The 21,198-nt window shown below is 55.1% G+C and overlaps 2 protein-coding genes across 3 annotated transcripts; both read left to right on the top strand.

The window, feature by feature from the left end:
* The first annotated feature begins 3,067 nt into the window (after window positions 1-3,067).
* Window positions 3,068-18,363, top strand: SCAMP4 (secretory carrier membrane protein 4). 2 transcript variants are annotated; one of them, XM_049787944.1, is made up of 7 exons: window positions 3,068-3,151; window positions 12,052-12,099; window positions 13,038-13,166; window positions 13,270-13,426; window positions 14,306-14,407; window positions 16,402-16,519; window positions 17,497-18,363. In XM_049787944.1, exons 2-7 carry the CDS (start codon window positions 12,093-12,095, stop codon window positions 17,674-17,676), a joined length of 693 nt encoding a protein of 230 aa, XP_049643901.1. In that variant the 5' UTR covers window positions 3,068-3,151; window positions 12,052-12,092; the 3' UTR covers window positions 17,677-18,363. The 2 variants fall into 2 exon arrangements, with proteins under 2 accessions (XP_049643901.1, XP_049643903.1); XM_049787946.1 differs by lacking the exon at window positions 13,038-13,166.
* ADAT3 (adenosine deaminase tRNA specific 3) lies at window positions 9,865-10,884 on the top strand. The gene has a single exon (XM_049788246.1). It carries the CDS (start codon window positions 9,865-9,867, stop codon window positions 10,882-10,884), a length of 1,020 nt encoding a protein of 339 aa, XP_049644203.1.
* Window positions 18,364-21,198: the final 2,835 nt, after the last annotated feature.

A 21,198-nucleotide genomic window follows, 5' to 3' on the forward strand; every position in this document is an offset into this window, starting at 1 on the left:
AAAAAAAAAAAAAGAAATCCCTTCTAGAGCTATTCAAAAGCCAGTTCCAGGGCTGGAGGGACATTGCCTTGCATGCATCTGATTCTGGTTAAATCTCTGGTACTCTGGAGCTGAAGCAATAGCATAGCAGGTAAGGCATTTGCCTTGCAGGCTCCTGACCTGGGTTCGATCCCAGCATCCCATATGGTACCCCAAGTCTGCCAGGAGGCAATTTCTGAGTGCAGAGCCAGGAATAACCCTAAGCACCACTGGGTGTGGCCCCAAAACAAAACAAACAAATCAATCCCTTATATCCAAAAATTCAATGCATGATATCCCATAGGATCCCCGGAATCCCTCCAGTAATGAGTCAAGAGCACAGAGCTAGGTGTAAGCCCTGAGTATAACCAGATGTAGTCCCCAAACAAACAACTAAAGAAGACCACGTGAGAGCAGTGGGTGATAATCAGTCTCTCACTATTCCCTGGCCCCACATAAAGAACTTATGAAAACACTAAAGTGGGGAGGAGTCAGATGCCCCCAGAGCATCCCAGGGGACCCCTGAGCTCAGAAGTACGCCCCTCCACTTCCCTGATCTGAGCTGGGCTCTTGGTGCCCAGTCACTTGGAAACAAGGGTTCTGATGTTTTTCTTCCCCACTGGCATATGCAGATGGCACGGCAGTTCTCTGGGGGTAGAGAAGACATTGGGGGCCCCACCTTTAGTATTTGAGATGGGAGTTGGGAGAACACCCCGATCTGGGAGTCTGTGTTTGTCTCACCCCCATGGGAAATGAATAAGACCTGCTGAGGAAGTGGGCTAGGAAGGAAATGGGGAGGGATTCTGAAAATAGCACATCACCCAGCTCACTGGGGGCACAGGATTGGCTGGAAGACAGCCCCAGGAGGGGAGGGGGCCTTCCTTGGGGAACCCCCCTTCTCAGTGCAACAGCCCCCCCTCCCTTGACTAGTTTCTGACCCAGTCCCTGGCCTCACCAGACACACCCAAAGAATTTTGCTTCCTAGTCAAAGGCTGTGGTAGGAGTGAATATAGGGGCTGGGGAGGGCTGGGAAGATGGTTCTGTTCTTCAGCAAAGTTCTGCACTTCGGGATACCCACAGAACAGAAAAGGGCCTAAATAAAAGTGATATAGCAGCTGGAGTGATAGTACAGTAGGGCAGGAAACTTCCCTTGCACAGAGCCAAGCCCAATCCAGATTCCATCCCAGGCACTCTATAATGTCCTGAGACTGTCAGAAATGACCCCTGAACACGACCAGGAGTAAGCCATGAGCACCATCAGGCCTCAAAACAGAAACAAAAAGGCAAACAATAAAAAATTTATTTATTTGGTTTTGGGTCACACCCAGCAGCGCTTAGGTGTTACTCCTGGCTCTATGCTCAGAAATCACTCCTGGAAGGATCGGGGGTACCATATGGGATGCCGGCATTCGAACTACCGCTGTCCTGCATGCAAGGCAAATGCCCTATTTCCATGCCATCTCTCCGGCCCCAAACAATAAAAAATTTAAGAGGGCCGAAGCAGTAGGTAGGGCATCAGCTGCAGGCAGCTGACAGAGTTCGATTCCCTGGCGTCTGATATGGTCCTCTGAGCCTGCCAGGACCAATTTCTGAGCACCACTGGGTATGGCTCACAAGCAAACAAACAAACAAAACCTAATACAGGGTACTGACTGATAGCCAGTTTTTTAAAAAAAACAATGGAAAGGGTGTTTACCTTGCACATGACAGATCTGAGTTCGACCTCTGGCATCCCATATGGTCCCCAGAGCACTGCCAGGAGTGATTTCTGAGTGCAGAGCGAGAAGCAATCCGAGTGCCGCCGGGTGTGGTCTAAAAAACAAACAAAAACCATATAGGGGCCGGGCGGTGGCGCTAAAGGTAAGGTGCCTGCCTTGCCTGCGCTAGCCTTGGACGGACCGCGGTTCGATCCCCCGGTGTCCCATATGGTCCCCCAAGCCAGGAGCAACTTCTGAGCACATAGCCAGGAGTAACCCCTGAGCGTTACCGGGTGTGGCCCAAAAACCAAAAAAAAAAAAAACAAAACCATATAGGTTGGCGGAGATCGAGTAGCTACAAAGCAAATGCTGTACTATTTATTGCCCTGGCTCCTGTCATTTACACTTTTGGTTTCATCTGCAATGGCCTAGCCCTAGAGCATGCCCATATCACTTGGGAAGGCTGATCTGTTTTAAGAGTCCCCCAACTTAAATTCATTTCTCTTTTATTTGTTTGTTTGGTTTTGGGGTCACAAGCAGCGGTGCTCAGAGGTTACTCCAGGCTCTGCGCTCAGAAATCACTCGTTGCAGGCTGAGGTTGGGACGCGGAGGATCGAACTCAGGTAGGCCACGTGCAAGGCAAAAGCTCTACCCTCTATGGCATTTAGGGACATTTGGGGGTCTTGTTTTGGTTTTGAGGGCCACACCGGGTGGTGTTTAGGATCACTCCTGACAACTCGCTCTGGAGGGATCCATGCAGCTCTGGATCTCCATGCAGCTCTGGAATTGCAACAGGGTTGGGTGGGATGAAAACTAAGGGCCTTAGCCCATGTCTGGTTCTAACTCCCCACTTTTTATTTTTTTTGGGGGGGTCACACCCGCTGGCGCTCAGGGGTTACTCCTGGCAGGCACGGGGGACCATATGGGATGCAGGGATTCGAACCACCGTCTGTCCTGGATCGGCTGCGTGCAAGGCAAACGCCCTACCGCTGTGCTATCTCTCCGGGCCCCATAGCTCCCCACTTTTGCAACCACGTGGCAGTTCCAAACTGGCTTCTCAGTGACTATAATTGAACTTATGTACCCCGCCCTACTTCAGTCTACCCACGCAGCAAAGCCCCCCAAGGGCACTTTCCCCACCACCCTCTGAATTTGGAGTTTTGGGGTTGGCTAGAAAGGAATCTCCAACGCCGCCGCGCACACCCCAGCCCTCCTGGGCTCCCAACAGTCACGTGAGCCGCTCTCCGAAAAGGGGCGGGGCCCTCAGGCCGAGCGCGGGGCCTTGTGGGATTTGTAGTCCAGTTCTCGCCTCGACCCGGCACTGCCGCCGCCCCTGAAACTACGTTCCCGTCGTGCCTCGTGGCGCAGGCGGGGGCGGGACGGCAGCCGGTTGCTAAGCCTTGCGAAGCTCTGCGCTACCCCGCCGGTCTCCTCAGGTGAGCGCGTCGCCCCCGGGCTGCCGCGTTGTCGCCAACTCGGCTTCCGTGTCGGGTCCTCACGGGGTAGGGAGTGGGGGAGTGTGTCGGCTGCTAGAGGAGCGCGCGGCGGCGCGGGGAGTCAAGGGATTAACCGGGTCGGGCTGGCTCGCTCACTGGGAGAGGGAGGACCGCTGGTGTGCGCGTGCGCAGAGACCCTGAACCCTTCGCCCAGCTCCGTTCTGCGCCTGCGCTACTCCTCGCCGGCCCACTCCAGCCCCGAAACCGCCCCACTCGCCCCCGGTTTCTCCAGATATTTGCACAATGGACTTAAAGTTCCTTGCCAAGTGTGATCCCACCCCCCCTAGGATTTTGGAGATCCTGACCCTGATTGATTGTCTTCCCAACCCATACATCCGTGCTTCTAGAACTTTCTTGAGCTAAGAACACTTTGAGTGGTGACTTGAGGGTCCCCTGTGCCCCAGAGTGGAGTCATGTGATCTCTCCATTCTGCAATCCCCAAATAAACAGCTCCCATCTGAATGCCCCCATTTTTTTTTTGGTTTGGGGACCACACCCAGTGGTGCTCTGGGGTACACCCCGCTCTGCTCTGTGTGTTAAGAGGTGGGGACACTGAAGTGTTAAGGGGCCAAAGCGTACCCTCAGTCCTTTGAGTCCTTTAACCCCCTGGCCCCCAGAATGCTTTTGGTTTGGGGTCCACACTTGGTGGGGCTCAGGACTTACTCCAGCCTATTCACTCTGGTATGACAATTGAGGACCATCTGGGGCGCCAGGATTGAATTCGGGTGGGGCGCCTGTAAGGCATTTGCTCTCCCCACTGTACTATATTTCCACTTCCCTCTAACCCCCCATGCACTATGAATAGGGTGCTTTGAGTTCCGGCATGTCCTGCCTTGTGACTCAGTCGGAAATGCTGATTTCTGTGGATGTGGCTTCAGGCAGATATCACAGGCCCTGGAGGAACCAGGCCCCAGTGTTCCCCATTGCTGTCAACAGGGGTGCCCTCCAGTGAGGACTTGGAACTGCCCCCCTCTAGCAGGGCTGGGGACTACAGGCCCTGAAGGTCCCCTGCTGCGGTTCTTAGGCTCAGGCTCTGGACTCCCTCCTCTGCTTCTGCCCCAGTCCAAACCCCCCCCCCCCCAAGGGGCACCCCTAAGCTCTGTCTGGCTTGTCTGGGCTCCTCCGGTCATCCTCTGTCACCTTTGGTCATCAGGAGCTCCAGACACACTTCCAGCTCCTTACAGCCCTGGTGGCTCCCCCTTTTCTGGTTTTGCTTTTGAATTTGGGGTGTTATTTTGGAATTTTTGTTTGTTTTTGGGCCACACCCAGCGGCTCTCAGGGGTTACTCAGCGCTCAAAAATTGCTCCTAAGGGCCCCAGCAATAGCACAGAGTTAGGGCCTTTGCCTCACACGCAGATGACCTGGGATGGACCCGGGTTTGATCCCATGGCATCATATGGTCCTTGAGCCTGCCAGGAACAATTTTTTTTTGGGGGGGCTCATACCCAGCAGTACTCAGGGGTTCCTCCTGGCTCTACACTCAGAAATCGCTCCTGGCAGGCTCAGGAGACCATATGGGATGCCGGGATTCGAACCACTGACCTTCTGCATGCAAGGCAAACGCTTTACCTCCATGCTATCTCTCTGGCCCCAGCCAGGAACGATTTCTTTTTTGTTTGTTTGTTTTGGTTTTGGTTTTTCGGGCCACACCCATTTGATGCTCAGGGGTTACAACTGGCTAAGTGCTCAGAAATCGCCTCTGGCTCGGGGAGCCCATATGGGACACCGGGGGATCGCCTTCCTTGGCTAGCGCTTGCAAGGCAGACACCTTACCTCTAGCACCACCTCGCAGGCCCCCAGGAACGATTTCTGAGCACAGAGCCTGGAGTAACCCCTGAGCACCGCTGGGTGTGGCAAAAAAAAAAAAAAAAAAAGAAGAAGAAGAAGAAGAAGAAAGAAATAGCTCCTGGCAGGCTCAGGGACCATATGGGATGCCAGATCAAACCTGGGTCCATCCCAGGTTGGCCAAATTCAAGGCATATATCACTGTGCTCTCCGTGCTATCGCTCCAGTCCTTTCTGGAATTTTTGTCTCCACTGTGCCATCCTAAGGGCTGACTGTTGGTTAGATTTAGTGAGGATAGGATCCGGATCCATGGAGTGCAAAGCCAGTGCTTAACCCACTAGGCTTTGACTCCCCCAGCTCTTTTCCCCTTTTGGGCCAGTGCTGAGACTAGGGGAAAAGAATGGTGCCAGGCAGTTCTGGGTCAGAGTAGGGTGAGCGAGCACACATGAGGGGGCTCCCCCTATTCTGCACCTTTCCCCAAAGCTGAGAACCTGCCCTACCTGAGCCTTGCCCCTTCCCCTAACTGCCTTTTTGGGGCACATTTTTCTTTTTTTTTTCTTTTCGGTTTTTGGATCACACCCGGCAGCCCTCAGGGGTTTTACTCCTGGCTCTGCACTCAGCAATCAGTCCTGGTGGGCTCCAGGGACCATATGGGATGCCGGGAATCAAACCGGGTCCGTCAGGGTTGGGTGCATGCAAGGCAAATGCCTTATCGTTGTGCTATCACTCCGGCCCCTGTGGCACATTTTTCTCTGTCTGTCTGTCTGTCTGTCACATCTTTTTAGATGCTGTTGTTTGCAATATTATTGCTAAAAGTGTATCGTGCCTATCACTTTATCTCCTTTCAGCACCCAGTTCTTGTCCAAAGTGATCATTTCCAACTGTCATTGTCCATGTCATAGTGGTCCCTTCTCTGCCCTAACTGCACTGCCCTGCTCTTTGTGGCAAGCTTCCTACCATGGATTGGTCCTCCTGACCCTCATCTCTATTGTCTCTGGATATTATTAACATACCATCTTTGTTTTATATCCACAAATGAATGCGATCATTCTTTTTGTTTTGTTTTTGGGCCACACCCCTGACGCTCAGGGGTTACTCCTGGCTATGTGCTCAGAAATCGCCCCTGGCTTGGGGGACCATATGGGACGCAGGGGGATGGGGGATCGAACTGTGGTCCATCCTAGGTTAGTGCATGCAAGGCAAACACCCTACCGCCTGCTCTGCGCCATTGCTCCGGCCCCTGAATACGATAATTTTATATCTATCCTCTCTCCCTATGACTCATTTCACTCACCATAATAGTCTCCAAACTCATCCAGGTATAAATAAACTCATGAACTTCATTTTTCCTAGCAGCTGCATAGTATTCTATTATGTAGATGTACCACAGTTTTGTTAGCCACTCATCTGTTCTTGGGCACTTGGGTTGTTTCCAAATTCTAGTTATTGTGAATAATGCTGCAATGAACATAGGAATGCAGAGGGCTTTTCTGCATTGTGCTTTTGGCTTCCTAGGATAGGTCATATAGAAAGTCAATTACTAGTTTCTTTTAGAAATATTCAGATTGTTTTCCAAAAAGGCTGGACCAGTTGACATTTCCACCAGCCATGAATGAGAGTTTGTTTTTCCATGCCAGCACTGGTTGTTCTTGTTCTTTGTGATGTGTGCCAGTCTCAGTGGTATGAGATGATACCTCATTGTTGTTTTGCTTTGCATCTCCTTGATGATTAGTGATGTAGCAGTTTTTCCTGTGCTTTTCACCATCTGTATTTTTTCTTTGTATTTTTTCTGTTCCTCTCTTCTCCCATTTTTGGATGAGGTTAAATGTTTTTATCTTACTTAGCTTTACTAGTGCCTTATATATCTTAGATATTAACCCATTATCAGATAGGTATTGAGTGAATCGTTTCTCCCATTCCATGGAGAGCCCCAACCTTTTTGCTCTCCTGGCGCGCCCCCCCCCCCCCTGTGCTCCCGGTCAATAGCTGGGTTGCTAGGCTGGGCCACTGGAGGTCACTTGCGTGGATTCATTTTCAGTAGAGCAGGATAAGGACCCTGTCTTGTAAGGCTTCCGGATGCCAGAGTTTGGGGATTGTTGCTACATCTCTGAGCTCTGGTTCTGGGACCCAGCTTCCCAGTGGGACCCTAGATCTGCCTGTCCTGGCCATGGCACTCATCCTGTCTTGTTCCTTGACACCCACAATCCTAGGCATTCCCCTGGCCCGTGGGGAGGCCTTTCCAGGAGGGCACATGGCCTCAGTAGCCATTTTCTCTTCTCAGTTTCCTTTTTTTTTTTTCCCCTCCCTCAGTTTCCATTTTCGGCTGCCCAAATGGGAGACGGTCTGGGGACCCTTTCTGCAGATTCTTTTTTTGTTTGCTTTTTTGGGCCACACCTGGCAGTGCTCAGGGGTTACTCCTGGCTCTGCACTCAGAAATCTCCCCTAGGGGCCGGAGACATAGCAAGAAATCTCCCCTAGGGGCCGGAGAGATAGCATGGAGGTAAGGCATTTGCCTTGCATGCAGTAGGACAGTGGTTCAAATCCCGGCATCCCATATGGTCCCCAGAGCCTGCCAGGAGCTATTTCTGAGTGTAGAGGCAGGAGTAACCCCTGAGCACTGCCAGGTGTGACCCAAAAACCAAAAAAAAAAAAAAAAGAGAGAGAGAGAGAGAAATCACTCCTAGCAGGCTTGAGGGTCCATATGGGATGCCAGGGACAGAACCCGGGTCTGTCCCGGTCGGCCATGTGCAAGACAAACGCCCTAACACTGTGTTATCACTTCAGCCCAAACCCTAGATTCTCGAGCCTTGCAAGCTGCAGTTTAGCTCTAGGGCTTGAGGAAGAGGTGGTTCTTTGCTGCAGGCTGGCTGGCTGGAGGCCAAGCTGAGATTTTTGTCTCTGTCCCCCCAAGACCCATCTACCACATCCCTGCAGCTGCTTCCTGTTCCTCTGTGGTACCTCCTTAGCTGCAGGGGTACCGGGTGGGGGGGCCTGGCTGCTTTATCTTGGTTCCTGGTTTTGTTTGCTCACCCAACAGAGGTAGTACTCTAGAGGCCCCCCACATCTCCAGCACATCTTGTCTTCTGTCCTTCAGACACTGTTGGGAGTTAGATCGGGGGGTGGGGCGCAGGGGGACACACATAGATTGTTTGGTGCTGGCTGTGGTGTGTGCCCGAGCTGGACTCAGTGCCAGGATTCTCTGGGTGTCCTGATTCTGCTCTCACCAGACACAAAACGGGAACTTTGGCTGTGTCCCAGGGCCGGGGTGCGCTGGGGTGCGGGTGAATGTGGTGATCAGTAATGCCCAGGGTAGGCCAGGCCTGTTTCAATGGCATTTATTTGGTTTTTTTGTTTTGCTTTATTTCGTTTTGTTTTTGGGCCACACCTGGTGACGCTCAGGGGTTACTCCTGACTATGCACTCAGAAATAGCTCCTGGCTTGGGGGACCATATGGGACGCTGGGGGATCGAACTGACGTCCGTCCTAGGTTAGCGTGGGCAGGCAAATGCCTTACCAGGTGCACCACTGCTCCGGCCCTCAATAGCACTTAGTCACTCCCTGTCTCACATGTGCTGGGTAACATGTTTGTTTGACGCCCCCAAAAGCAGAGTTGGTAGCCTCAGTTCGTAGGTAGAAATGTCCGCTTGGTGTCCTGGGGGTCATTTTACAGCCACCTGCATTTTCTCTCTAGGCCCGGGGTTGAGAAGTATTAGGGTTAAGGGTGCTGCTGCTATCTGTACCCCTCTAGTGAGAAATTCACCTGTAGGGCCATATAGGGAAAACTCTTGTCTCATGTGGAACAGACCCAGAATTATCTCTGGCCCCCCTAATATGGCCCTGGAGCCCCCACCCAGGCACATCTGGGGTCCGAATCCTAGAGCTGAACTGGCTTAGCCGAGAAACACTGATGAGGCTCCCTCTCAAAAAAGAAGCCACTGGGGGGAAGTGTGTTCGATAGGCAGAGCTCCACCAGGCACTGAGCCAGAACTATCTCTCCCTCTACTTAGGGGGCTGTAGCTCAAACTCTGGTTTCAAAGGGAGAAAGAAACCCCCACTTTAGTTCTCTGTCCTGTTGTGTGGGTGGGATAGCACCCAGGGCCCGGGTATGATACTAGTATGATACTGCTCTTTACTTATTTATAACTTTTCTTTTTCGGAAAAGGGGCACTCAGTGATGCTTGGGCAACTCTTGGCTCAGGGATCCTACCTGGCTTATTCTGGGGGCTCTTTATGGTGCCTGGGACCACATTGGAGGTGGGGTTGGCTGGGTACCAGGTATGCACTGTCCCTCCTCTGCGTTCTACCATGAACCACATCCCTGCCTCCCCACTCTAGTTGTGGGGTTCATCCAGCCGTCAAGTGCTGGGGCTTGGACCCTCGTCCCTTGCATACCAGGCCATTTGTGGAAGTCTTGTCTCTCCCAAACTGGATTGTGCACCCAGTTCCCACAGGTTCCACATGTTTTTCTTGGGGACAGTATTCCAAAATGGTTTCTATTCAGGGTTTGGAGGCCATACCTAGTGGGGCTCTTTGGTGGGGCTCCGGGATGTGTCCCCACAGTCTGGTGCTGGGGGGAACCTGTGTGGTGCTGGATGTTGGGGGGATTTTCACCTCCTGTGCCGTGACTGCAATCTTCTTCCTTCCCGGGAACTTTATGAGCCGGAGGAGGACCCCAGGATGGGGCAGGGTGGGCACCTTGGAGAAATCAAAACTCACGGATTCTAGGAGTGCACTGAGCGGCGCACAGACTGACCGACGGACGGCACCGATCCAACTGCCCAGCTCTGGACTGGCCACCGACCGCAGCCCCCCACGTCTGCCTCCATGACCCCCTGGCGTCTCTGTCTCCCACAGCCACTGCTGGCAGGATGGAGCCGGCGCCCTGGCATGCGGTGCCAGTGCTGTCAGAGCTGCAGTCCCGGGAGGTGGAGCTGGTGGCCGCCTACGCCGCGCCCGTGCTGGACCCGCGCCAGACGTCTCGGCTGCTCAAGGAGGTGTCAGCGCTGCATCCTCTGCCGGCCCAGCCGCACCTCAAGAGGGTGCGGTCAAGCCCCGGCACGGGCCAGGGCTTGGATCTGCTGCTGTGCCTGGCAGCTCCGGCCGCCGACCCCACTGGGGACCCGCCCTCGCTGGACCAGCTTCTTCCCCCACCTGCCGTGGACTCCCAAGGACTGGGAGCCCCATTCCTGGTAGACGTGCCGGCATGGCCACCCCTCACACGGCGCCAGTTTGAGCAGGCCCGGGCCCACTGGCCCACATCGTTCCACGAGGACCGGCAGGTGACCCGCGCACTGGCCGGGCAGCTCTTCTCGGCCGCTGAGTGCGCGACCATGCAAGGCCACATGGAGTGCGCCGTGCAGGCTGCCCACCGGGCGGCAGCGCGGGGCCTGCGGGCTGTGGGCATCGTGGTGGTAGACCCAGTGACGGGCGGCATGCTGGCCACGGCCCACGACTGCCGCAACACCCGCCGGCCCCTACTGCATGCCGCCATGGTGGGCATCGACCTGGTGGCGCGGGGCCAGGGCCGCGGCGCCCTGGAGCTGGACCTGGCGCACCTTCCCGCCTGCACCTTCGCCCCACCGCTGCTGGCCCGCGCGGGCACCGTGCGGAAGCTGGCCCCGGCTGAAGCCAACGGTGTGGGTGAGGACCAGGACCCGCCCTACGTGTGCACCGGCCTTGACGTGTACATGACCCGAGAGCCATGCCTCATGTGCGCCATGGCGCTGCTCCACTCGCGCGTGCGCCGCGTCTTCTATGGTGCCGCCTCCCCTGATGGTGCACTGGGCTCGCGCTTCCGCCTACACGCAATGCCCGATCTCAACCACCGCTTCCAGGTCTTCCGTGGGGTGCTAGAGCCCCAGTGTCGTGCCCTGGATCCTGACCCCTAGGCACAGTGCTGAAGCCTTCTAGAACTTTCTCTGCTCAGACTGCCCATGGCGGAAATCCACCCTCCATGCCCTCTCGGACTCCATGGACACTGTCCCATCAATTTTAAGGATGTTCATCCTTCACCGACTCCCGGCCCGTGCTATATCCTGGGGTCAACCCCAAGGTGATGGGGGTGTTTCGGGTCCGTTCCCCATTGTGTCTGGGTCAGGGAGCTACCCAGATGGCGCTTGACCCTCAGCTGGAGCAAAGCCCCCCCAAAGAGGGACGAAGAAAATGTAACCAGTGACAGTGCCAATGAAGCAGAGGAACCTGAAATAAAACCTCATCTCTTGAGTCCCCCCAATTGCACGTTCATCTGTATGTTCTGGGTGTGGCGGGCATTGATCCAGGCACCCCCCCCTTTGGGGGTTCTGAGACCCAAGCGTCACTTTGTGTACTGGAGCCCCGGTTTGATCCTCAACACCACATGGTCCCCTGGTTACCCTCAGCGCTGCTGGCCGTGACCCCCCTAAATTGAAACAAAAAGTGGTCACTTCACAACCTGTCACCTCTTGGGGCAGGTGGGACATATCAGTCTGGTTAGCCACGCGGTAACCCTGCTCTCGGGCACACCAAGTAGTAGGAGAACTTCGGGGCTCAGTCTCACTGAGCTGTGAGGTAGGGTGGCCGCAGGAAGTGGAAGAGAGCACTGTATGAGTGAGGGCATGCCGCCTCAGCCCCCTACTGCTTGGCTCAGCACTGGGGTCCCGAGCCCAAAGGAGGGCTGTGAGTAGCCCTGAGTAGGGGGCCTGAGATCTCCAGGAATTGCCAGAGTGGAAGTCGGATTGGGGTATCATGGGGAACCCTGTGGTGTCAGGCTGTGAGGGGATGGTAGGACCCAGAGGGCGTCCAGGGAGCGGTCAGTACAGCACCTGTCCAGGACGCAGGGTCCCTCGCCTGGCTCTCCAGCCCTCCATTCCTCTCCCCCCACCAAGCCCACCCGATCCTCCTCCCACATGATCCCCCACCCTCTCTTCCGTGCTGGCACCCCTGACCCTTTCTCTCTGGCTCCTCAACCTTCAAGCCCTTAACTTCTCCCCTCACCTGTCCCCTTCCCTCTCCCTCCTTTGTTCCCCCACCCCTCCTCCCTACTCCCCAACCCTCCCTGACCACTTTCTTTTCTACAGGTGGCCGCAGGCTTCAGCCCTGCCCGGTTGGCACCACGGAAATGTCAGGTGAGTTTTCTGGGGCCTGGGGTCTCATTCTATTGCAGGACCCCCCCTCCCCATGGTTCATCCCTCATCCTTCCTCCTACAGTGGACCCTCAGGTCCTCTTCCACTCCTTCACACAATGGACATTTGTCTTTGTTGTGAAGATACATCCTATAATTTGGATTTCGGGTTACCCTGTAAACCAGGGTCAACTTTAGGACTCCTGTCTCTAGCTCCCCTCTGGAACTTAGGTCTCCTCCATGTCTCCTTCTCCCTCCTGTGGCAGAAACAAGATGAGCTGCTCACCCCACAATGGACTCAGGCTCCCCATGGCTCACTCCCCACCATAGTGTGGTCTGTGGCCCCCCACAGCCTTATTTCTGCCCATAGTGGACCCCACTTGTCTGAAGGGTGATGGGGAACTGGAGTCAACTGTGGCACCTGTGTCTGTGTCCCCCAGGATTCACCTCTGTCTGTGGCTGACTCAGTTTTGAGGAGGAGGGCAGGCAGGATCACTGGGAACTCAGTGCCCAGGACTTGGGGTCCAGCCTTGCTTAGTCATGGAGAGTCCCTGCATGGGCCCTTTCCCTCTCTGCTCAGAGCATGTCACCCCCATTGCTTCTGCTGTTCACCCTCCCATCCATCCTGTCTGCCCTTGCTGGGCCCCCACAGGATAACTGGCTCCCTTTCTCTGCAGAGGTCAGGGGTTCCCTTGGCCTTCCTGTTGCCTGGATTGACTGACGATCACTCAGTTCCCCATGGGGGGGGGGGTTGCTGATATGCTGAGATTCAGCATTCACTGGAGGCCCCCAGAACCTTAGCACCCAGACAGGGACTCCTGAACTGGGGGTACAGTCCTGCTGATGGCAGTTGGACCCCAAGGCTATAGCCTCCTTTGCTGGGGTCCTATGGCCCTTGGTGAATGCCATTGCCTTCCCACCCTTCCCACCCTCTCCTGCAGGGAAGGAGTCCAATTTCCCGCCACTGCCGCGCTTCATCCCGCTCAAGCCCTGTTTCTACCAGAACTTCGCCGATGAGATCCCCATTGAACACCAGAGCCTGGTGAAACGCATCTACCGCCTTTGGCTGTGTGAGTTGCATGGCGAGGGACAGGGGGACTCCTCCACTGGCCTAGGGCTCGGGCATGGGCTTTGCTCCTGCCGCCCCCGCTCAGCCTCCTGTCCCCTCTGCAGTTTATTGCGTCACCCTCGCTGTCAACCTCGTGGCTTGCCTGGCCTGGTGGATCGGCGGTGGCTCAGGCGCCAACTTCGGCCTGGCGCTGCTCTGGCTGCTGTTCTTCTCCCCATGTGGTTATGTGTGCTGGTTTCGGCCCGCCTACAAGGCCTTCCGGTAAGGGGGTACCCCAGCATCTTCTAGGGTCCTGAGAGCCCCTGGCTGTGTATCCCCCTGTTTCTACCACCCTTAACCCAGGCTCCAAATGCCCCAACGTCTTGGTATTTGTGGCCGGGTGACACCCCCAAGACTCCCCGTTCCTGCTCTGCTTCTTGTGTGTTTGGATTTGAGGGCCATCCCTGGCAGTCCTCGGGGCTGCTCCTGACTGGATGCTCCCAGAGGTTTGGTGGGGCAAGCCTGCACCTGACCCTTGAGCCATCTCGGGGTCTTCATTCTATGTGGATATAAAATTCAGGTGCTGATGGACAGGCCGTCCTCATCAAGGACCAGAGTCACCATAAAGTCCTCATCACCCCAGTCCTGCAACCCATGTTTATTCTTCAAAGGGACCTATTCTGGACATTTCAATCCCTGGGATCTTGCTCTAGCCTTTCTCCCAGAGTATCCTTACTCCCAGGGAGTCAGCGCCACCTATGGGGGTCCTAGGAAGACACAGGCCACCCCCCTCCTATGGTCTCTGCCTATTGCCGGACACACAGACACCCCATGGGAAAGGGGTGAAGGATGGAAACCCCCCCATGCCTGCCTTTGGCACAATGAGTGGGATACAGACAGGCCCTGAGCACTGGAGTCCTGGGGGCAACAGGAGCCTACATGTCCCTGGTCCCCCCTGTGGGCCCTTCTATGAGGAAGGGTCTGGGGTGTTCTCAGATGTCAAGGTCAGAGCTGGTGACCTACTTCTGAGCTGTAGGATCCCAGGGGAGTTGGAGGGTGATTTCTGGGCTCATTTGGGCCTAGGCTCCTATGGAGGGAGGTCCCCCCTTGCCCCTGCCCCACGTCACCTTCTCAATACCCCTGACGGCTGTGTTCCCCCAGAGCTGACAGCTCCTTCAACTTCATGGCGTTTTTCTTCATCTTCGGTGCCCAGTTTGTCCTCACCGTCATCCAGGCCATTGGCTTCTCAGGATGGGGCGCATGGTAAGCCTGGACCCCCCAGAGCAGCTGCACCTGACAATTCTGGCAGAAGCAAGGCCAGGTCTTTTCTGAGACCTCATAAGTTTATTAAGGGGGTTGGGGGCTTCCCAGTGTGGGATGGAGACAGATTGTGTGTGTGTGTGTGTGTGTGTGTGTGTGTGTGTGTGTGTGTCAGAGAGACGCATGCTGCTGAGATCATGATACAGCAAGGAGGGCACTGCCAGATTTTGTGTGTGTGTGTGTGTGTGTGTGTGTGTGTGTGTGTGTGTGTGTGTCAGAGAGACGCATGCTGCTGAGATCATGATACAGCAAGGAGGGCACTGCCAGATTTTGTGTGTGTGTGTGTGTGTGTGTGTGTGTGTGTGTGTGTGTGTGTGTGTGTGTGTGTGTGTCAGAGAGACGCATGCTGCTGAGATCATGATACAGCAAGGAGGGCACTGCCAGTCTGGGTTCTATCTATAGAATCCTGTAGTGACCCCTCCAGGCCTGTCAGGAGTGATCTCTGAGCTGAGCACAGAGCAAGGAGTAAGCCTTGAGCACTGCTGTGTGTGGCCCAAAAACCTAGGATCTCCCCAACTCCCAGGTTAGGCGTCTACAGTCACAGTTGACCACCAGAGGGCGCTGGGCCATCACTCCCAGCCTGTCCTTAGGGACTCTGCCTGCCTGAGGCCCCAGCGAGATATTTGGGGGGGGGGAGGACCTGTCACCCAGTGGCCACCCCTTCACTGCCCCACGAGGCAAGTTGCCTGGCAACAGCATCCCTGGACTTCCAGGGGGTGGAGAACACAGATCCCACAGGCATGGGGGACCTGCTCACAGCTTGGGGTACCCTGGGAGCATAGCAGAGCTTGTGGGGGCAAAGCTCAGCATCCCTCACCTCTCAGTTTGTTTTTTTTTTTTTGTTTTTGTTTTTGGGCCACACCCTGTGACGCTCAGGGGTTACTCCTGGCTATGCGCTCAGAAGTTGCTCCTGGCTTCTTGGGGGACCATATGGGACACCGGGGATCGAACCGCGGTTCGTCCTAGGCTAGCGCAGGCAAGGCAGGCACCTTACCTCCAGTGCCACCGCCCGGCCCCTCACCTCTCAGTTTTCAGGTGCTCCTCCGAGGTTTCCCAAACAGGACTGGATGGGGCAAACCAAAAAAAAAGTGATCTGGGGGTCCAAGAGATAGTACAGCAGTAGGGCGTTTGCCTTTCACACTACCAACCTGAGACTGACATGGGTTTAATCCCCGGCATCCCATATGGTCCTCCAAGCCTGCCAGGAGCGATTTCTGAGCGCAGAGCCAGGAATAACGCAAGCGCCACTGGGTGTGGCCCAAAAACCAAAAAAAAAAAAACAAAAAACAAAAAACCAGTGATCTGTTTTCTGTCATCTTGGGGGGCCATTGTCTGCTGCTGGAGTGTAGGTTCTGACTTTGGTTTGGTTTGCTTTTTGGGACCACATCTGGTGGTACTCAGAGATTACTCCTAGTTCTGTGCTTAGGGATTTCTTTCAGGCCTGGGTGTCCCTGTGCCACCCCTTTCTGTGCAAAGGGAGATTGTCCTCCCTTCTGCTTGTCACATCAGCCCCTAGAGTGTTTCTTCTGTTTGGAGGTTACATAGGCCAGGGGTGGAGCTGGGTCTCCCCCAGGCCAACCCTCTGCCAGACCCTCACTTCAGCCAACTGAGCAGTGCACCCCGTCTCTGCCTCTGCACATGCTGCACAGCCCAAAATTCTTCTGGTCTACCCACACCCACCTGCCTTCTCTATTCCCCCCTCCTCTCTTTTTTATTTTTATTTTTTTGGTTTTTGGGCCGGGGGTTTGCTCAGGGATTACTCCTGACTATGCGCTCAGAAATCGCTCCTGGCTTGGGGGACCCTATGGGATGCTGGGGGATTGAACCAAGGTCCGTCCTAGGCTAGCATGGGCAAGGCAGACACCTTACTGCTTGCACCACTGCTCCGGCCCCCTCTCTTTCTCTCTCAATTTTTCTCTCTCTCCCTCTCTCTGCAGTGGCTGGCTGGCAGCGATTGGCTTCTTCCAGGTCAATGTGGGCTCGGCAGTGGTCATGCTACTTCCTGCCATCATGTTCTCTCTGTCGGCCGTTGCCATGGCTGTGCTGATTGTGAAGGTGGGTACAGCCAGATCTGTGCCCCTGGGGCCTTCCAAAGCAGGGGGGGAATGGGCATGGAGCTGTGGGCCAGTTCCACACAGCATGAGTACCTACCCTGGGCCCCAGCCCTTAGATTCAGCCCCCCACATCTAACATTGGGTGCAGCCCAGCACCCACTGGTTCCAGCCTCAGCAGTCGATGCCATGACAGGTGAGGGGAGCTGTCAGGAGCCCTGGAAATGCCCATGCCCGAGTTTACCAAGTTCTGCAAGTCACCCCAAGAACTGCCAATGCCCACTAACCTGGGGGCCCAGTATTATGGGGTGGCCCTGTGGTCCTCAGCCCCGTAGAGCTTGGCCATTGAATCTTTCAGTCCCATTGACTGACTGTCTCTGGGAGTGGCCTCCAGGTCCTTAAACTTTGGGAGCCCCCATGTCCCTCCAAAAAGTGCCCCACCCCAGTTGGCCCTGAGTCTCCACATTCCCCGGTCCCCACACTGCTGTTTCACCTCCCCTAGGAACATAGCTGAGCCAAGCACCTTCTGCACTTAGGCCCTCGGCTCACCCCTGGGTCCCCCCAGCACTACCCACCACTCAGCTGTGTGGTGATCTGGAGTGAGCATAATGGCCGGTGGGGAAAGTGGAGTGTGGCCTTGGCACACAGCGGGGAGCCCCTGAAGGTCTTTGGGTTAGGGTTAGGATTAGGGTGGTGTAAGGCTCAAGTGCTCCCTTTACACAAAGGGGGTAACACAGTAAAAAGTGGGGTGACAGGTCTGAAAGTAAAGTAACCAGGACACGGTCGTCTCCTCCCCAAGGCCACCACGGTTACCACTGAGGATGGTACTTGCTGCTTAGATGCAGGAAAATGGGGGATGCATCCCAGAGTGTAACTCACCCCAGGGACTTCACCTCAGGGTGCCACTCCCTCTTGAGCTGGTTCTGAGAGGTGTGCCATGGGCCGCTGTGCCCTGCATTTCTGACTGGCCTGCCCCCACAGGTACACAGAATCTACCGGGGGGCCGGAGGAAGTTTCCAGAAGGCACAGACTGAGTGGAATGCAGGCACTTGGCGGAACCCGCCGTCGCGGGAGGCACAGTTCAACAACTTCTCGGGGAGCAGCCTGCCTGAGTACCCCACTGTGCCCAGCTACCCAGCTAGTGGCAGCAGGTGGCCATAGGGTCCCATGGGGCTGCGCTCATCCCGCGCACACTGCCCAGAGGCCTCCATGGTGCCACTCCTGCTCCTCTAGTACCCCGGCTTGTTGAGATCCGGGGGCCATCCCTGCCTAGGACCTGCCAGCCTCTTTCCCCCGGCGGGCTGCCTGGTGATACTCGTGTGCCTTAATGAGGAACCGAACTGTGGGCCCTCTCCCTTGCCCCCAGCGCATCCCATCCTTGGCTGTCCCCTTACTAGGTCCAGAAAGAAATGGAGAACCTTCTGGAAGCCCCACTCTTGCTGGGGGACCATTGCAGGGTGTGGACAGTTGAACCATGTACACCTTCAACCCCTGCCCTCTCTCTCAGAAGTCTCCCCAAGGGACCCAGCATGTCCCGTTTACCCTGCCAGTGCCCACTCCCTGTGCCATGCACTGCTCAGGCACGAGGGGGCTGGACGGAAGAGCCAAGGCCCCTAACGTGGCAGCCAAACTTGGTGCTGGCACCCCTTCTTCCCCCTCGAGACAAGCATTAACCAGGCTGCAGCTGGTGCCAAGCAGGTGTTCATGGAGCTGTTCACACAGCTGTTGATGGGCAGGTGTTGATGCAGCTGTTGGTGAATAGGTGTTCACACAGCTGTTGGTGGGCAGGTGTTCAGGCAGCTGTTTACTTAACAGGCTGGCCCAGCCCCCCCTTCACCCACCCCCACCCCTGTGGACTTTGAGCCTTGTTACAGTTTATTAGTTTTGTTACTGAAAACAGCCTAGAAATAAATAACTTTCTTCATCAGACCGGGACTCATTGGTGGCTGTGTTCTGTGCATGTACTCGGGCATGCACAAGCACTCACATACACACATGTGCCTGTGGCCTTTCTGGAGCTGGGGCAGGTGCTCATGATACCGCTCCTTCCCTGCCTCCCTTGTGCTCACAGCCTCCCAGCAACTCTGGTTCTTTGTAAAGGACTCTCCTCCACACAGGACATAGAAGGCGTCGTGGCAGCCTCCCTGGAGGGAAAGTGTGTGTGTGTGTGTGTGTGTGTAGTGTACAGTGTGCAGCCTCCGTGTGTGTGTGTGTGTGTGTGTGTGTAGTGTACAGTGTGCAGCCTCCCTGGAGGGAAAGCTCAGCAGATGGACCTAGTGGGAACAGCTCTGCCCTCAGCACTCCTGGGCTCTGGTGTGTGTGTGTGTGCATATTGGACGCCACCTAGCAGTAGCTGTGCCTAGGGCAGTATCCCCAGTCAACAGGGTTCACCCAAACCTACTCCCAGTGCACCCTTAGATTTTGCTGAAAAACAAAACAAGACCATTTGCAAGAGCAGAAGAGTGGGTCAAAGTGCCAGAGCACAGACTACTGTGAGAGAGCCAGGGATGCAATTCAGGTTAGCTGTCTGCAAGGCAAAAGGCCTCTCCACTGTACTATTGCTGCGACCACCCCATGCCTGCTGATCTTTTTAAAAATGACTACTTTAGGGGCTGGAGCGATAGCACAGAAGTAGGGTGTTTGCCTTGCACATGGCTGATCCAGGACCAACCTTGGTTTGATTCCCAGCATTCTGTATGGTCCCCCCAAGCCTGCCAGAAGTAACTAGAGCCACCAGATGTAGCCCTACCCCCCCAAAATTATTACTTTAATTTTTGGGCCACACCTGTGATGCTCAGGGATTACTCCTGGCAGTGCTCAGGAACCATCTGGGATGCTGGGGATCAAACCTGAGTGTGCAAGGTAAATGTTCTTCTCGCTGAATATCACTGATTCCAGCCCCAATTTTTTTCTTCCTTTTTTTTTAAAAAAATTTAATTTGGGGGCCCGAGAGATAGCATGGAGGTAAGGCGTTTGCCTTTCATGCAGGAGGTCATCAGTTCAAATCCCGGCGCCCCATATGGTCCCCCGTGCCTGCCAGGAGCAATTTCTGAGCCTGGAGCCAGGAATAACCCCTGAGCACTGCCGGGTGTGACCCAAAAACCACAAAAAAAAAAAAATTAATTTGGTTTTATATGGTCTGGGACCATATAGGATGCTTGGGATCAAACCCAGGTGGGCCCCTTGCAAGGCAAACGGCCTACCAATGTGCTATGCTCTGGCACGTTTTTTGTTTGTTTTTGGGCCACACCCAGTGGTGCTTTGGGTTTACTCCTGGCTCTACGTTCAGAAACCCCCCCCTCCCCCCCTCCCCCGTCAGGCTCGGAGGACCATATGGAATGCCAGGATTCAAATCACCGTCCTTCTGCATGAAAGGCAAAAGCCTTACCGCCATGCTCTCTCTGGCCCTATTTTTTTTGTTGTTGTTTTGTTTTTTAATAAGGATACTAGATTCCCAGGATGTTCCTTGAGCACTGCTAGCACTGCTCAGAGGGAACAATATTGGTTGTGCTCCCAAAGAAGCGGCTCCCTGGCTATGGCTGTGGAATTGGGAGGTGAAGGCCCTAGTCCTGCAGAGCCAACCTGCTTCTTCTATCCCAAGCCCTGCCTAGGATCCTCCAAACGGCCCCTAGGGAGCCTGCACACCTCAAACAGGCTTGCCTGGGATTTCTGCAGAGGGGGATGGTAGGTACAAGTTGCTCTGGTGGATCCAACGAGGGAACAGAGGGGGCGCTTCCTGCCTGTCTTCGGCCCCCCATTCAACATCTGTTTGGCATTTTTCTGGGAGACTGAGTGGGGAAAAGCCTCAGGGCTGGGTGCTGGGATATCAATGCATCCCACAAAATGAGTCTCCTAGGGTTTGGGGGGTAAAAAGCAAGAACTTGCAGCACAGGGTTTGTAATAAAGTGGGGTGGGCTTTTTCCAGACCCCAAGTGAAAAGAGCTGAATGATGAAGCCAGCCTGAGGCAAAAGGTGTAAGCTGTGGGTTTTATTCAGACGTGACAGAGGACCAGAGCTTTGGGGTTCCCGCCCAGTCACAAAGTCTTCCTCTGCCTGACACACCCCAGCTTCACTGGTCATATTCTCCCAGCTGCTCTGCTTTTTCCAGGGGCACAGCCAGAGCCCTTCCCCGCAGCTGGGAAGTGAAGGGCCTCCGAGCTGTGGGCATCTCCTTACTTGGCTGTCATGCACACACCTGTAAGAACACAAGCTCGGCCAGGTGGACAGGCCTTTCCGGCAGACATGCTCCTGCATGCCAAAGGCCCTCAGACAATACCCATTGCTGGAGAGAATATGGCAAGCTGCCTGGAGGTGACCTTGTGAGGGAGCCTTTCACAAGATGCCATAAAAGTAGTGGATCTTGGGCCTAGTCCTGCTCCACGTGTTCTTGGCACATCTGGCTATGGGACAGTCGTGGCTTATGGGGTTGAGCACAGAGAGATCACAGGCTCTCAATATTTGCTGTTGTTTAGGGGAGGAGGGCCACACCCAGAGGTGCGGAGTGGTTCTGTGCTCAGTGCTCATGCTTGGCAGGGCTGGGGCCCAACTGCGGATCCACTGCCTTTGAGACAAGCACCAAAACCCCTGCAGTAGAGTCTGATCAAACCTAATGTGGGGGGCCGGTGAGGTGGCGCTAGAGGTAAGGTGTCTTGCCTTGCAAGCACTAGCCAAGGAAGGACCGCG

Source organism: Suncus etruscus, chromosome 15 (genome assembly GCF_024139225.1).
Source record: "Suncus etruscus isolate mSunEtr1 chromosome 15, mSunEtr1.pri.cur, whole genome shotgun sequence".
NCBI classification, from domain to species: domain Eukaryota; kingdom Metazoa; phylum Chordata; class Mammalia; order Eulipotyphla; family Soricidae; genus Suncus; species Suncus etruscus.

What these genes read in the sequence shown, in the direction of transcription:
- ADAT3 (XM_049788246.1), top strand. Translation starts at nt 9,865, where the DNA reads ATGGAGCCGGCGCCCTGGCATGCGGTGCCAGTGCTGTCAGAGCTGCAG.
- SCAMP4 (XM_049787944.1), top strand. An exon ending in CATCTACCGCCTTTGGCTGT is followed by an intron (nt 13,167 to 13,269) that starts GTGAGTTGCATG and finishes TCCCCTCTGCAG; the next exon opens with TTTATTGCGTCACCCTCGCT. An exon ending in TGGCTGTGCTGATTGTGAAG is followed by an intron (nt 16,520 to 17,496) that starts GTGGGTACAGCC and finishes CTGCCCCCACAG; the next exon opens with GTACACAGAATCTACCGGGG.